This window comes from Aspergillus nidulans, chromosome I, assembly GCF_000011425.1.
Source record: "Aspergillus nidulans FGSC A4 chromosome I".
NCBI lineage: Eukaryota > Fungi > Ascomycota > Eurotiomycetes > Eurotiales > Aspergillaceae > Aspergillus > Aspergillus nidulans.
This window is the reverse complement of record NC_066257.1, coordinates 2,744,666-2,760,723: the sequence shown is the minus strand read 5'-3', so window position 1 is coordinate 2,760,723 and position 16,058 is coordinate 2,744,666. Positions and strand designations below refer to the sequence as shown.

Genomic DNA, 16,058 nt, shown 5'->3' with positions numbered 1-16,058 from the left:
ACGAATGGCACTTCAGGCTGGAAAGCGGTGAGCGAATTCCAGAATCACGCGGCTCTTATTGCTATTGGATGCCAGAAAAGCGAGGCTACCAAGTCAGCTACGGCTGTAAAAGGATTGTCAAAAATTTGAGATAGGCCGAGGAAAGAGATTGGCTATTGCTTTCATCCCATGGGATAACCTTGAATAGATATTATCAGAGCTAGAAATGCAAAGCTTCCTTGAACGCCTGCCTGTTGTAATTCAAGCGAAATCAACTCAACATGTAGAGGCTATAATGAGGCCATTAAACACTGCTAGTAAGCAAACATCATTTGAAGCCACGCCATCTACGCCGCGTCCGATGGACCTTCACCCCTTGCTCTCCGCGCGAGCTGTCTGGCGCGCGGTTGGCGAACACGCCAGTCCCAGTAGCATTTTCTTCCAACTCATCCTCGTCAACAAGGTCATTCAGTTCCTCCTCATCCAATTCGCTGAGTTCCTCACTTAGGCCACGCATAACCTCCCGACCCGTCCATCGTTCCTCATGAATGGTGGTTCCCATAGGATCAAAAGGCTGCATATACCATTGGATGCCTCCCCGAGCCAGCGGGTGATGCTGATCGGTCTCAAGGGCAGGAGGCGACAGTGGCACTTGAGGAGTTTGGTTTGTTTGTTGTTGAATTACTGGTGCTTCTCCTGGTTCTTCAGCTAGTTCAGGGGTAATAGCTGCTTGTGCTTCATTTGGAGGCTGTGTAGTGGAAGCGTCTGACATCGGCACGTCCACCGGGGTATTTTCCGTAGCAGCCGCCTGAGCGGCCTGAGATCCAGTGAGTTTGGAAGGTTCTGCCCCAGGGGTATTTGTTTCCGTGCTCTCTAAAACCTCCTCTGTAGACTTCATCTTGGCCGTAGAATTGGGATCCATATTCGTACTGTCGGTATCTCCATTCGGAAGCTCAGATTTCTCAAAAGCCTCCTCCCCTGGGCGCTCTGCAGAATCGATCTCAGAACCTCTCCCGGAAGAGACATCCCCAAGCATTACATCCAAATCCTTGAGCTCCTGCTCGAAAGGTTGGCGAGTCAATTCGCTCTCTTTACGGATAGCGTCTTCCAGTGCTGGTTGAATGGCTTTGATAATCCGCTTCGCCAACTTTCTCTTTTCACGCTGCTCCAGACTAAGTTCAGGAGCCCGCCCACTAATTTGCATCTGAAGCTCCGCGGTATCGCCAGCTGGCTGGACTCCAATCTCTGAGGTGAAAATGCTGGCTAAGTGAGCCGAGAAGGACGACACAGATGGATAGTATCGTTGCTCCAACTTGGTGCGTATTGCGAGAAGTCCTCGCCTGAAGAAGCCCTTGCTATCTAGTCTAGAAGAAGTTAGCAGCGACCGAGATGAAAGAGCAGGGCTGCTTACACTTGCGCCTTTTCGAAGATCGGCCACAGTAGGGGGAAAATCGGGAAGTAGACGGTATCAACGATATTTCGAAGCATCTCTGCATCCTTCAACTTTTCCCTCTCACGCTTCTTGACCTCATCACATAACATCCTCAACCGATCCAGATCGCGATATAAGCGATCCCCGAATTCGATGCGTCTTTGGAGCCGTTTGCTGCCAGTAGCTCCCATAGCAGCATAATCCCTCCGCGTCATCTCCATTGAGGAGAATGTTTCTAATTGCAACTGTAGACGCTTGAGAAGCGCTGCGCCTCGTCGCGCCTCACGTTTCAGAGTCCAGTATTTGCAGGCATCCTCGGCATACTGTTTTCTTTGCCGAACCCCGAAGCGCTGAAGAGATGCGACGACAGAATTGAGAAGTACCTGCGGAATGACAGGAGCCCCAGAAGGTAGCTTCCAAATAGTCCTAGGGGCATTTGGCCGCTTCCGTTTATTACCCCCAACGGTAAGGGTGATGCGCGGCGTATGGGTCCGTTGTCCATCTTCGTCTTCCGGACCACCGCCAAGAGGGTGGGCCGGCTCTAATGATAAAGCCGCAGCTTGACTGTCTCCCCACCGTCGGCCTTGCATAGTTGTACGATAGTACTCGATTGCGTCAGCTGTAGCAGCGTCGGTACCATGTTCACGACGCCACTCGGGAGGCACATGCTTATCGCAAAAGGCTTTCAATAGATGTGAGTCCATCACGGCTAAATTTCCGTGCCCCGATTTCATTTTCAGATAAAGTTGGGCTCGCCGGGCGCATGTGACATGAAATGCTACGAAGCAATTTTTGTTACTGCATTGAATGGATGCGCCCATTTTCTGGCGGCAGATATAGCATTGGAGTTTCCACCGGCTCCTAGGAACCTTTTCGACATCGGTAATAGGCTCCATCAAAGAAGGATTACCAATAGAAACTTCAGGAATCCAGATTGCGCAGAGAAGATGTGACCACTTGGAAGTGGTGGTTTGTTTGAATGCGCCCTCAATGTTCGGACAGAAGATGCAGTTTGGCGACCCTCTTCCTATAAGCTGGCATTTCCGGCACAGCCACTGTCCTTCGGGGATGAAAGGTACACCATAACATTCCTGGTGCACTGCGAGATCACAGCCGTCGCAGAAAACAATCGCGTTCGCATTCTCGCAATCGCCATCATCGCAGATAGCACATTTCGTGTCCTGATCTTCACCTGGTCCTGTGGTCTCGCCGTTGACAGCAGCCGCGGAGCTTGATCGAGGACGCTGTGTCTGCGGAGGCTTGGGGTTTGGTTTGGGTATTCGTTTTTCAAGACTGTGCCATTCCTTCTCAATCTTCGTCATGGTGATCTCAAAAACGGCCGGCTTGATAGGCTCATACTGATCCTCTCGCCGCTTTGCATTGTAATCCTCTAGCCACTTCTCATCCTGCTCATCCATATCATATTCCACCCGGCCGACGGCCGCATTGACTTCCCCCTCGCCAAGCAATGGGTTGCCAATATCAAGATCATCTTCCTGAGCACCTTCAGGCATTCGGATCAAACGGCGATCATGGCGAATAAACAAGTCACTTTCCTGATATCCCACACTAGCCATAGTCCGGTCGACGTAGTTCTGTTGGCCGACGCCGGGCTGATCATAGAAAGTAAAGGGGTCCTTCAGTCGAAATGAGGGCTTCGGTAGCGTCAGCTTCTCGCGCGGGTTGGGACCGGGAGGAGGAACGACTTTGGGCTGGGGAGTGAAAACGCCAAGGGACTGCAGGATGGCCTCTGGGCGCCGGGGAGGGCGCCCTGGCCTTCGTTTGATAGGCGTTTGGACGGTACCATTAGCATGGGCACGAATGAGCTCGGCGACGGGATCATTCTCGTTGGTCTTATCAAGGCCGTTCGGAGACAAGATACTGGCGAGTTGCGCTGACAGGGGCGGGCGATCCACTTCTGCTGAAGGAAATACAGGGAATTGAGCGTCGATATCCAATTCCGGATGGAACTCTTCCCACCCCCGTTCCTCTCGCGGTTTATATCCATCGCCCTGCTGTAAAGCCAGCGCTGCCGCTGTTGATGACCCAAATCGTCCGCGGGTCTGGCTCTTCTCCCTGCGGAGACGTGTAGATGGGGGTGTGGTAGGAGCATGGACCGGCGGCGGGGGCGGAGGTAACTGGGCAGGTTGCGCAGACGATTCTGCCTCTCTCAACTGATGCCGAGTTCGAGAAATAGAGGAACTGGTCCTTTTCACGGGGCTCGGCTTGGGTTGTTTTGGCTTGGGTTTCGGCTTCGGCTGCTTTGGTGTTTCCCTAACCTCGATTTCGATATACCTTCCTCCACCTCCTGGACCGCCTGGCACGTATTTTCGTTTCTTGATGATGGGGCCTAAGTTGTCAGCGACTGGAGTTTCCGAATTCCCAGAATCCAGTAAGGGAGTTTTTGATCCGTTCTTCAGGGGGCCCCCGGGGGAAGAGCGTTTGGGGGATGTGTAAGGCGCCATGGTGATTATACTGAGCTGATCGCGCCGGGAGTGCGCAAGGTATGCGAGCAGAAGGGTTTAATCGAGCGTGTTTGTGAAGCAGTTGCTTGCTTATCTGAGACCCGCCTCAATGTGGTGAATAACAACGCAAGACACGACGCAGTCCCTGGGAAAAGCCAAACATGACTGACGAGAACAGAGAAAACGACGCGCGCCAGTCACTAGAAGACTGGAAGGTCACAGTTAGTGATACACACCAAGGCCTGCGCAGCTGTCGTCGGTTAAACTTGCGCGGCGTGTAGAAGGAGGCGTGGGTCAATCCCAGCTTCGTTCACCTGTTGTGAGCCTGAAGACTCAGGCTCTCATTCCACGTATTATTCGGCCGTGGCCGGTATTACCAATACAGCAGGCGATAAGTCATCATCGACCCCATCCGTCGCATTCCAGCCCAGTGATCCTCGTGCATCAAGCTTACCTCCGAAGCTTAGTCTTACAACATGAGCGGCGCAGCTGATGACCGGTAATTTCTCCATCCCCCCTGCTACTTTCCCTGTCATCGTCAACTCGACCACTGACTTAGATCCAGTTCCAGTTGGCGCGGCGGCCGTGCGTTCGATCAGAACCGCCAATCCGGACAGCGGCAACCGAACTCCAGGACGATGAGCGCACACGGCGGGTCCCGTGGAGGCCAGCAGAGCTCGAATACGTCGCATACTAGCTGGGCGGATGAGGTTACGGCTGCAAGTCAAGACCAACACACTCCGGTAGGAGGCTTCAATGCTGCGGAGGCGAAAACCGCTCTCAGGAGAGGTAAGTGCCCGGTTGTTGTGGTGTCAACATGTTCACTAACGAGTTTCTTCACTGCAGCCCCAGGAGGTATGCACACTTGCCAATCCTAACTCGACGTTGTTTCCGAATCTCTCACTGACCGCTGTACTTTAGCGCCCAAACCTTACTTCTACAAAGCCCAAGGAAAGGATGCAAACAATCGTGCGAGTGGACCGTGGGGCTCGAATCGTATGCTACTTCTGTCCTAAGGACTTAGGTATAACGTCGCAGTGACTAACTCTTCGTAGCGAATACCATGGCGAGTGGAAAAGACTTCTTTCTCGAGCTTCGAAAGCAAGTGACTGCTCTACGCCAGGGAGGAAGCGTTGCCGGGGGTTGATACAACGAATACTGGAGACTAAAGCGCGCTGGAACGCGGTTGGGGCGCGAAAGCTCCGACAAAATACAAGATTCTGCCGATACTCTGATTCCCTGGTTATGTCTTGACGACCGATGAGAATTTGGCCGTTGAGAGTGATCTCGCTAGGTTGTCGATCGGCTAGATGCATGTCATTGCAACAATGTCTCGAAACTAGACTTGGCGGTACGAACGGCTGACATATAGCATTGCGTTACCTGGGTTTGGCGTACCTACGGTAGCGCGGAACAACTGATAGTAATGACAATAACATGATCATGAACTTTGACAAGAGACGAGTATGCTTAGAACGAACGAGGTTAAGAGGCGAAAGGATTAACCTGTAGCTAGGACACTATTGTGTCCCGTACAAGCCTGTTTCCCTGTCCTTTTGCAACCTACGAAGCTGACGAGAGCTTTTATAGGATTCCTGCACAAATAGAGCCATGTATCCCTAACACAAACTCCTCCAGTACCCCTAACATTGCGGATCTCAATGGGCTCCTGGTGGTCAGTGTTGTGTATGATCGATCTTAACCACTTCCCTCACATATATATTAGGAGGCAGGGAACAGGGCCAGCCAGGGCGGAAGAGAGCACGTCCCTTATTCCTGCTGCCCGTAGTTTCCTAACTACGTCCGACCCTTGCCTACCCCTGGGCCAGTTATCTAGACGCACTTTGATACGCCTGTTTAGCATGGTGCCGCATATTGACTCTTCATTTACAGCGAAAGGATGTGATCCCTGATATATGAAGTCAACCTGAGTTGATATCCCAGCGCAGGTAGTACTCTGACATGACGAAGCCAGTCGCTGAAGCTATCAATGAACTGACATACCGACAAAGCTTCAGAAGGGGATCTTGATAGAGGCAGGACCCGACCTGACTCTCAATGAACCATGCCATTCTCTGAGTGCCAGGTATCCTGGTTTGATTATCTATCTACCCAACGTGACAACATACTCTCCTCCCTCTTCCGTCTCCAGGCCCTTTTCGTATTTCTCCCCATCGACAAAGAATTCCACCCCGTCATGTACTCGGACCCTCAGTGCGCCCCCAGCAAGTGACCTTATAACTGCCGTCCGCAACCTCCCGTCTTCCCAATCTATGTCAACCGTAAAGCCTCCTCTCGCCATCAACCCCCTCGCCGATCCCCTCGGCACAGCAACCGCAGGCAATGCCGGCAAGAGATGCACAACACCCGCGTGACTCTGGAGAAGCATCTCGGTGATCCCACTTACAACCCCGAAATTTCCATCAATCTGGAAGGTTGCCCCATCATCCGTATTCCAGAGAGTATTCGTCGGATAGAGGCTAAACCACTTTTCGATCTGCGCCCAGGCATCGTCTCCCCTGTATAGCCGTGCATATTGGTTGATAAACCATGCATTACTCCACCCCGTGCTTCCAGAGCCGTGGCTAAGGCGATCTTCAAGGAGGACTTCTGCCGCAGCGCTGAGAGTGCTATTTACTAGTGGCGAGAATTGGCCTCCAGGGTGCAGACCGAAGAGGGGGGAGAGATGACGGTGGCCAGGGGCGGACGATTCATAGTCAAGACGCCATTCCTGGATTTGGCCCTGGAATCCGATACGTGGTGGATGGATCTTGTGGAGGAAGGACTTTGCGGCTGAAACTGTATGGTCGTCGTCGGCGATTCCGAGTTCTGACGCCGCGTCGAGCAGGTTGTGCAGGACTTCCCAAATAATCTGGTCGTCCATGGGAATAGCAACATCCATCGCTGCTTTGTTCCCGGCAACGGTCCAGTTCTCTGGAATGATGAAGGTATTCTCCGGGGAGAGGGAGGGCCCGGTCACTTTGTACCCTTCGTGCTCGAAGGTATAGCACTGGTAGAACTTTGCAACGTCGACGAGATACGGGTAGATCGTATCAGCCAGGAGTGCCTTATCGCCAGTAAACCGGTACTGGTCGTATAAGTGCGTTGCAAGCCAAGCAGCGCCCATCGGCCACATACTTGACGAGGTATAGTTGTCAACGGGGGCTGGGTCGCCCCATACATCTAGGTTATGGTGGAATACGACACCGCTGCAGTTGTACATATCCCTTGCAAGCTTCTGGCCGCGCGGGTATGCGACAGCGAACAGATCGAATAGCGGCTCCTGTGTCTCGATGAGATTAGTTGGACCGGCGGGCCAGTAATTCATCTCCGTGTTGATGTTGATCGTGTACTTTCCGCCCCAGGCAGCTGTTGTCTGGTTATTCCATATCCCCTGCAGGTTTGCCGGCAAATCAATAGCCTCGGTGGTGTTTCGTGATGACGCGACGAGCAGGTGCCGGCCGTAGTTCCATGCTAACGTGGCGAGTTCCAGGTCCCCGTCTAATCCTCCAGCTGAGCGGACGAGTGCGATTCGCTCGTCCGTGGCTAGGTCGCTGGTTTCGTCGGTTGAGATACCGAAATCAATTGAGGCACGGTCGAGGAGGGATGACGAGTCGGCAAGTGCCTCGTCCCTAATCCTATCGTAGCCTTTGTTCAAGGCGTCGGTGAGTTTGTGGGCGATCTCTGCGTCGATTGCCTCCTGGCTAGGGTAGCGGTAGTTGGTTTCGGCGTCGAAGAAGATGTCAACTGTTGTGGCATTGACAAGTGTGAGAGTGCCGTTGCTGGAGGTGAAGAGGGCTCAAGGAAGTCAGCTAGCATACGCTCGTACGAGGTGAAAGACGGAGCATACCCCCTTCAGCCACGAAGCTCGCCTGCCCACTAAACACAATGGGGTATTCCTCAGCAGGCTGTCCGCTCGTCCCACTCAACCTGATCCATGGTGCTCTATCCGACACAGAAGCCTGCAACGACGTGGCGTCCGAGACACGACAAAACGTCGCATTCAGCGTGAGCGCACCCTTCTCACTGGCAGTGAACCGCGCAGCAAGAACCCCAGCCGGGAAGCTCGCGATATACTCCCGTCTGTCTCAATACTATCGTCAGCTCTCCTATGCAAAAGGGGCGCGAGGGCCTGCCCTGTCCAACTCACGTATACTTCACTCCTTCCACCACATATTCAACCCCAGCATCTCCCTTTCGCGTGTCCAACCACCTCCTATACCCTTCTACTTTCGCCTCGTCATGCCCAAATCCTAGTTCTAGATTCCCAAAATAACTATACGCCCGCATGCTATCGATTTCATGCATCATTTCCCTCTGGATAAACTCCCCCGCTTCAGTGATACTCCCGTTCAGCAGCAGTTCCCTTGCGATGGGCAATGCGGCAAGAGCGTTCTCAGGCGTCCGTTCCTGGAACGGGCCGGACCAGATCGTGTTCTCGTTTAATGTGATGACTTCGGCACGTACGCCTCCATATATCGTCGCTGCAAGGCGCCCATTTCCGATTGGCAATGCGCCGTTTTCCCAGTCTGTTGCCGGGGCAGGGGATGTGTACCAGAGGTGGCGGGATGCCGAGAGGTCCGGGGAGGCGAAGGTCGGTCGTGAAGAGAGAAGGGGTGCGAGGAGCGGTATGTGATGTAATTTCATTGTGGACAGTCGCGCTGAGCAGTAGCTATACTGTGTATAGTCTGAGAACCTGACGATAGCTATGTTATTCAATTCAATGTCATGGAGAGAATGCTTTGAGGATGCACATTGGCGACCTTTGATATATATTTATATACAAATTTCGTCAACCTCGGGCATAACACAAAACATCTGCCCCCTCCCGCCGCTGTAGGTCATCACGTCGGGTATTAGGATAATAAATAAGGAACTGCATGTATCACTCCTCGTCTTAAGCTTTGCACGTACTCATTTTGCCTGAATGCTGCGGGGAAGGTCGAGTTAGGGCTGAAGCCATTGGTGGACAAACCCGGGGTATGCAGATCATGTCCAGCATGGCCAGGACATGAATAACGCGAGTGACATTGATATAAAAGTGGATTCTCAAATGGCTAAATTGCCTAGGAGTCGTAAAAGTCTCCGTTGCTGGATGGAGGCTATGCCAGTGCCAACCACAAATCGCATCAAAAAATTCTAAGGGGTATAGCCAATTGCCACGAAGCCGAAACGTCATAAAACAGGGTCTGTTCCCTTGGTGATATATTGGTCAGGCACGACTGTTAACAATAGTCTGTCCAAGGCTAAGCGTTGGCTGGTCGCGGGCAGGCGCACCTTTCATGATCGGCCTAATCACTTAATAGACTGCAGCCTTGAGCAATGACTCTGAAATTACATTAATCGCTTGTGACTATAACAAGCGCAAGCTAGATAAAACGAGCTACATGAGCGTGATAGCTCAAACAGCAGTCAGGACATCACGTCTGACTATGGGGAGTTCAAAGAAACATTCGGTCAGAGGGCCAGTGGAATGCGTATAGACGCCTAACCGGCTAGAAAGAAAATCAAGAGCTGTATAATGGCAGTATCATTAAGTACATCAAGTTTTTTGTAGTTGGCTAGCTGTCGTGTTGGACTGTGATAGAATAAAAGAGCAATCCATAACTTGCCAGTTCCTGACACAAGTATTATGCAAGCGTGATGATAAAATTGGAGCTAATATAATGCAGGTCTCTTGAGATCTTGTCATGTTTGTGGCGGAGTAAAGCGAGCCATGGATGAAGCTATAGAGTAGTTAAGGGAAGCAGTACGGCTAAATATAGATATATTATGAATGTAAAGAATTCAAAATTACAGCAAAGATAATTAACATATTTAAGAGCGCTGTAAAATAACAATCCCCTTGTGGTGTAGTTGGTTTATCACGTCTGACTGTAATGGAAAACATTAAATCAGAAGGTCACCGGCTCGACTCCGGTCGAGGGGATCAACTTTTTTTTTTTTTACGCACCTAGGATCCGTGCTTTTTGTGTGGCTGAAATAAATGGGGATGTGTGGAGATATTGAGGCGCTAGGTTTGGCGCAGACCGTAGGAAGAGTACAACGCATGTTACTGGCTTACTGTCTTACTGACATTATACTTGAAAGGATGGTCCGCTTGAAGTATACAGGACCAGAAAAAAAAAAGACCAGCGAAACCTGAATTATATGCACAGCCACACCACGCGGCACCACGAGGTATTAGGGGATATAGTGAGATAGACCTTAGCGTCAGCGGAGAGCTATGGAAACCGGCATGCTTATCAACGTTATGCGGGATCTTGTTCACCTGGTTAGCGAATAATGTCGGCATTCTTCAGCACCTCGCAGGAATTAGACCTTACAACTAGCTACTGATCTGTATGATTTTTGAATATCAGCAGCATATCAGGAGTATGGCAAAAGGGCTCTTGGGCCGGGTCGGGCCTACTACTCTAGTGCAGGTAAGCATCTCGCACCAGAGCGAGTGAATAGTGCTGGAGGCGATATTTGCTGCCAAGACAGAAACATAACACCAACTCTACTTGCTCCTCTAGAAGCAGATTCACCTTGTCAATAGCCTCATTTGTTCCTATTCTGTCCAGTCGCTCTCTTCATTCAACCAGTCGATGTATCAACTAACAATGCAACAGAATTCAATCCAAGGAGCTGGCAGACATCATCACAAAGCTATTCTTGAAAAGATACAACAGACCACGCTCAATTTGCGGCTAAAGCGGAGACTGAGAGATGCTGGGCTTGAGATTCCTGCCGTATACTCTGAGTGACCTCTTAGGGCAGTATTGTCCTTTGGCTAATAGTATCTCGGCTAGACACAGGTTCTTTTCTGCGCTACCCTAGAAAATGTACTTACGTATAGACCAGTTGCAACTGGATGCGGAAGAGAATCCTTCCCCAGTAAGGAGACTTACATTTTTCTTATTGTGGTATGGCCGGCTCAGTCGACACACGTTCACTTGCTGCTGCCACCCGCTGGACCAGTGAATAAGTTCTTCACTCAGAGCCTCTGGGTCTCGCTGGACTTGGGAAACACATATTACTGCTCTGCAACATAGTATCCAGAATCCCGAGTACAAATTCTATCTGACCGAGGCCAATCAGGATAATTTGACTAAAATGCTCTTTACTTCTAGGATTAGGATCTCGGGGCTCTGGAGGATTGGATTGGGGGATCTAGACCGAAGTACGAAACTCAACATGGCTCAAATTTGCCAATCTTTGGGCAGCAACGATGGTCTCAGAATAGTTTAGTTAGTGATCCCTGCCATCAGAGTGATTGTTGAGCCACACGCCCGAGTATAAGGAAGCTCGTGGATGTCTTGGCCTAGGACGTTGCAGATATTATGGATACTCTAGGCTGCAAGAGATCTTGGACAGGCGACAAGATCCTGAGAGTGCCTGGTCGCGATATTCCAACGACCGTGCTATCATCCCTAGAGATAAACGTGATAATGAAAGTCTCTGGTTATATCGACTTTGTCACCAGCGCGCAGCTGACTTTGGCCCATAGCAACCAGAAGCCCAATCTGTGTTGACATGAATGGATGTTTTAGGTCTGTTCCACAGGTCATGATCAAGAGAGACAGCGAGGAGAAGGCGAAGAGGTTTGCTGCCAGAAGGGATCTAGACAAGGAGCCCTGGGAGGCCGTCCATTTCTGCAGTCGCTACAATTGAGAATCTGTTTGATTTAAGACTGTCTGTGATCAATCTTGCATAATAAACAAACCTCTTATGATCCCGGATTGCTATTGATACATAGCGATAATGACACGGCCAGTCCACAGGAAGTCTTGGCTAGTAACTAAACAAACCAAAGCTTGTAGCTATATGGAAAGTTTCATGAGTATCAAAGACTTCATCTTTCCTTCAAGACCGGGAGCTTGGGTTAGCATGAGCCAACCTCTTCCACACAGCTATGTGATCCTACCCTAACTCTCATCCCATTCTGAGCTCCTCGGCTGCATCGGATCCATGGATCGTATCATCATCAAGTGATTTCCTTGGAATCGTCTTACCCAAGGCAAATGAATCTTCATCGAGACATCAGACTCCCCGTCATGAAGGCGTTTCAAGCTCAAACGTGAAACGCCCACCGCGTACGCCGCGCAACGGCCAAAGTGGGGACTGGCCCGCAACAGCCCCTGACATCACAGAGAGTAACCACTAGTCACCAACGTGATAGGTTTCCACTAGTTTCAGACAGAGTATTTAATTGTTTGCCTGGTTATCTAGACCTTGTCTCCGCAGCCCAAAGTGCTGTCTTCTGAAGCGGGTGGGACGGCTTAGGGTACGTAATGGTGTTCCGGACAACTATATAACGAAGATCTGCCGTCGCAGCAAAAGCTTGAGAGCACATCTAACCTGGGATCTGAGACCAATATACAGCCTGAAAAGATGCATTTAGTCACATCTCTCGCGGCCCTCGCGGCCCTTGCCCCAGCCATCGTCACGGCAACTCTGGACCCTGCGTCCTCAAACACAAAAGGCTACAAACCCAATAGCCTGAATTGCGAGGGTACATTTCCATTCACATTTACGATCCCACATCTCATCGTATCCCTCAATAGGTAGTGATACTAACCTAAAAAAAGCCGCGAAAGTATCAACCGCGATCCAAGCCGCCGAGTGCAGCCACAACACACGCACCTCAGAGACGCAGACCTTCGCTGTCTTTGAGACAGACCACCAGTATGACGGTAACAACGGGTACCCATACGGTACCTGCAGTGCGTACACCTGTGCCCCTCCCAGCAGCGACGAGCTTGAGGCAGACGACGACTACTGGATCTTCTACTGGAGTGATGAGGGAAGTGAGAGCGGGTACGGGACGGGCTGTATCAAGGACCCGAACACGGGCGAGTGTGGGTGTGAGAACTCGGACGGGACGTTTGTTGCTTGAGCGATAGCTGCATTTAAACAATATGCAGATAGTCGATTTTAGCACATACCGTCTACGTCCAGGGACAGACATCTCAAGCTTGGACTGTCCATAAAAAGCAGGTATCCATGGCAGAGATTGAATCTATGTTATCCATTGGGCTTTCAGACTTAAAAGTGGCATGCTTGCAGAGTCTGGAAAATATATCCGTAGATATCATACTCTTTCTACCTCAGCGGCATTAACCCTTCATCTGCCTTGGATATGCAGGTACTAGATATCAACACCATAGCCTTTCAATTTCCAATTTTCGCCCTCGATGGACCTTGAGGTAAAAAGACTGCCTACCTGATCTGAGTACTACCTACCTACAGCCTTGCTCGAACGTCAATTCTCTTCTGCTCGGCTAAATCTTCTATAATGACAGAACGGGAGTAAGCAGTGTACCGCTGAGTTAGATGCCAAGAGAAAGTGAAACCGTACTGAATGTCCGCTTCAAGTTGATCTGACTAGGAGATTTGGCAGAGCTGGGTCCGGCCTAACACGGCACTTGATTTGCCAGATGGGGGGTAATTGCGAAATTGCTTGTCTACAGGCTGCCATTTTGTAGGCTACTATAGGGGGTGTTCTAACAGGGAACAAGGAACAGCAGTTCGGATTTCGCAGTGGCGTTGCGGTTACCATAATAGTAGCGATGTAGATATTAACAGAGCTATATCCATACAGACTGGTTACCGAGTGCAGGATCTTTGCAACCATGGTCTACGGTACACATTCCTGCATGGCCACATTCAGGACTAATCCTCAGGATCCCAGGAATTCAGACACGGGAGACTTGATAAAAAAGAGGACAGGTGCCACTCGCTTTATAGGACCTTCGTAGGCATATGTAGACACTTTGAATGAGAAATGAGCAATATTTAGTATTTCGTCTACTTAACTGCTAGTCTCGAGTAATAAACAAGAAGTTACTATAGTTCATAATTACAGACAGCCAAGCAATTTGCCGGGTATTAGATGCGATCTGGTAGGATTTCGACAGAAGCTGAAGCGAAGCTAAATGGTCAATTAGGGCATCACTAACTGTTTTGGCGGTGCGGGCTTGAGGATTGTAGGGTTACCTACAAACAACTGCGGAACGTATATGCTACTAAAATGCCCGTCAAAATACTAGGCAGCTCTCGATTTTCATGTTCTATGCATAAGAAGCAAAATAGAAATCATGATATAGAAGATGAAGGTAATCATTTTCGGTGCTATGGGTGGATGTTGTGTAGAGGGTGGGTTCTGGGAGGCACTGAGATTCTCGGTTGCTTTACTGCAGACAGAGCTGTGTTTTGCTATTATAAACTCAAGAGTTTATTCAAACTGCAGTTGAAACTGAATAACGACCAGAGCTACATCACACTCCCTGGAGACGCTCGCATATGCTCTCCCATGCGTTTGCAGAATCTAGTCGCAGTTCATTGCATCCACGACCCTGCAGTACTCTATCATATGGACAAGTATTTGTTTGCTCTGCTAATGACGGAATGCTACGCTGTTTGGGCGAGAGAATCCAGAGAAATTGACTATGATCCTTGCTCAAGATCTCAGAGCGGATACGCTGCAATAGTCACCAGACCTAGGGAGCAGGTACCGTCAGGACTGACCATCACTATAACGACCATGCCCTTCTGGTCTACAATGACCTCCACCAAGAAGGAAATACTTGGTCACTTCCAGCAAGACTCAAACTGTCTGGCCGAGTGGTGAAGAACATATTTCGGGCGCGGTGGATAAAGGAAACTGAAGGTTACAAGACGATAGAACTGTCGATCTTGTTTTTTTTCTTGTACTTTGCTACAGATGGAACGCGCACGGCGCTATTTGTGATTAATACAGCATCATGCATACAATATACCGGATTATACCGGATACCTGGAGGGTTAATCTCGTGACGCTACGTTTTCTTATACCCAGATGAATCTTCAACGCTTCATCCAGCTATTTCCTCGCAGCTCATAATCTTGTCAACTCACCCATGCTGGAAAGCACCCCGTACCCTGGACCCTGAGGAATGCTGCTATGAGCCGCTCCCTTGAGCCTACGGCTCTTGTCAAGTCTTTCTCCGAATTCATTTATCATATTATCAACGGGCAATTTAATGGTAGACATGAGCACTGGCCGGTCATTGCTTGAAAAGACTCGCCGACTCCTTCCGTAAATCCCAAAGCAGATTGTCGAGGCTCGGCTCGTAGTTCATCATCGCGAGTCAATGCATCATGCTGAACCGCTGGCGGAGTATTTTGTACCCTGGCCAGGGTCAAAACCAACCAGGTTGACTCGTCGTGCCCGCGCCAGGTAGGTCGCAGTCTTTATGTTTGGTGCAATGCTCTTGTATCTTGTCCTGCATCCCATATTCCTGAACTATTATAGAACTGAATGAGTTACAGCACAGAAACGGAACAGATTATACGAGTTTCAAAGCAATGAACAGACTACCTAGAGAGCATCGGGACCTTTAGCAAATACTAAAACTATTATGCAACTACCAGCATCGATAAACTCTACAGCACAACTCCGACTATTCAGGGTTCTTTCTTGGTTTCTCAAAGCTGACCTTGAGCGTCGCAATCTTGTCCTTGTCGTACTTCCATTCCTGAGTCCTCGCTCTGATCCCCGTGGGGTTGTTCTCGCAGTCGTGGTCGCCGGTTTTGAGCTTGTCGTCATCGCCACGGGTTTCGAGGGAGTCGTGGCCTTTGATGTCGGCGGAAATGGGAGTAAAGGAGCCCACAACTTGCGGCTCGGTGAAGCTGTAGGGAGGTGAAATGTCCACTGGGGTGGCAAGAGTGAAGGAGATGGGCAGAAGGGCGAGGGCGAGGAGCATCGGGGGAAGGCTGAGGATCATTGCGATGGGTTCTGGCTGGTTGGACAGATGAGAGAGATCTTTTGATGTGAAATACTGTGAAGGGTGGTTTGGTATATTTCAAATTGTTGGTCTAGCTCCAATTTATATCCTTGCTTCGACATGTTATTTCCTTCGATAGTTCATGGGAACTGACTTGGTTGGTTGTTTCAAACAGTTCCGCTTCTGCTTTCTACAAAGCCGCCTGAAACATAGGATGCATCCGATTTATATTAACCGGACAGAAGGATCTGTATTTCTCTTCGAGACAGCTTTGTGAGGTTGAACCCGACAGGGAAGCATGGAAAGAATGGCTCTGTATCTCAGGTCTTGGTAAGAATCCTGGTAAATCTGAAACAGACCATAGTAGAACTTAGGTACCCACGCTTATGGGATCGAAACGCCTCAAATAACGATCCAACAGTTCGTCTAGTT

At 50.0% G+C, this 16,058-nt stretch overlaps 5 protein-coding genes across 5 annotated transcripts, besides 2 other annotated features; 2 read left to right on the top strand and 3 right to left on the bottom strand.

Annotated features, from left to right (window-relative positions):
* Positions 1 to 13,889: part of a sequence feature (contig 1.111 1372..62418(1)) that runs on past the window's edge.
* Positions 308 to 3,876, bottom strand: ANIA_06675 (putative PHD finger domain protein; the record flags this gene model as incomplete). The annotated part of the gene is made up of 2 exons (XM_659187.1): positions 308 to 1,343; positions 1,391 to 3,876. 2 exons carry the CDS (start codon positions 3,874 to 3,876, stop codon positions 308 to 310), a joined length of 3,522 nt encoding a protein of 1,173 aa, XP_664279.1.
* On the top strand, positions 4,353 to 5,023 carry ANIA_06674 (uncharacterized protein; the record flags this gene model as incomplete). Its single annotated transcript, XM_659186.1, has 4 exons — positions 4,353 to 4,375; positions 4,442 to 4,665; positions 4,798 to 4,872; positions 4,932 to 5,023. The coding sequence occupies 4 exons, from the start codon at positions 4,353 to 4,355 to the stop codon at positions 5,021 to 5,023; spliced, it is 414 nt and encodes a 137-aa protein (XP_664278.1).
* Positions 5,764 to 8,523, bottom strand: ANIA_06673 (protein afcB; the record flags this gene model as incomplete). Its single annotated transcript, XM_659185.1, has 4 exons — positions 5,764 to 5,860; positions 6,006 to 7,674; positions 7,727 to 7,959; positions 8,027 to 8,523. 4 exons carry the CDS (start codon positions 8,521 to 8,523, stop codon positions 5,764 to 5,766), a joined length of 2,496 nt encoding a protein of 831 aa, XP_664277.1.
* ANIA_06672 (uncharacterized protein) lies at positions 12,253 to 12,757 on the top strand (the record flags this gene model as incomplete). The annotated part of the gene is made up of 2 exons (XM_659184.1): positions 12,253 to 12,373; positions 12,450 to 12,757. The coding sequence occupies 2 exons, from the start codon at positions 12,253 to 12,255 to the stop codon at positions 12,755 to 12,757; spliced, it is 429 nt and encodes a 142-aa protein (XP_664276.1).
* Positions 13,890 to 16,058: part of a sequence feature (contig 1.110 1211..298245(1)) that runs on past the window's edge.
* ANIA_06671 (uncharacterized protein) lies at positions 14,999 to 15,626 on the bottom strand (the record flags this gene model as incomplete). The annotated part of the gene is made up of 2 exons (XM_659183.1): positions 14,999 to 15,145; positions 15,339 to 15,626. The coding sequence occupies 2 exons, from the start codon at positions 15,624 to 15,626 to the stop codon at positions 14,999 to 15,001; spliced, it is 435 nt and encodes a 144-aa protein (XP_664275.1).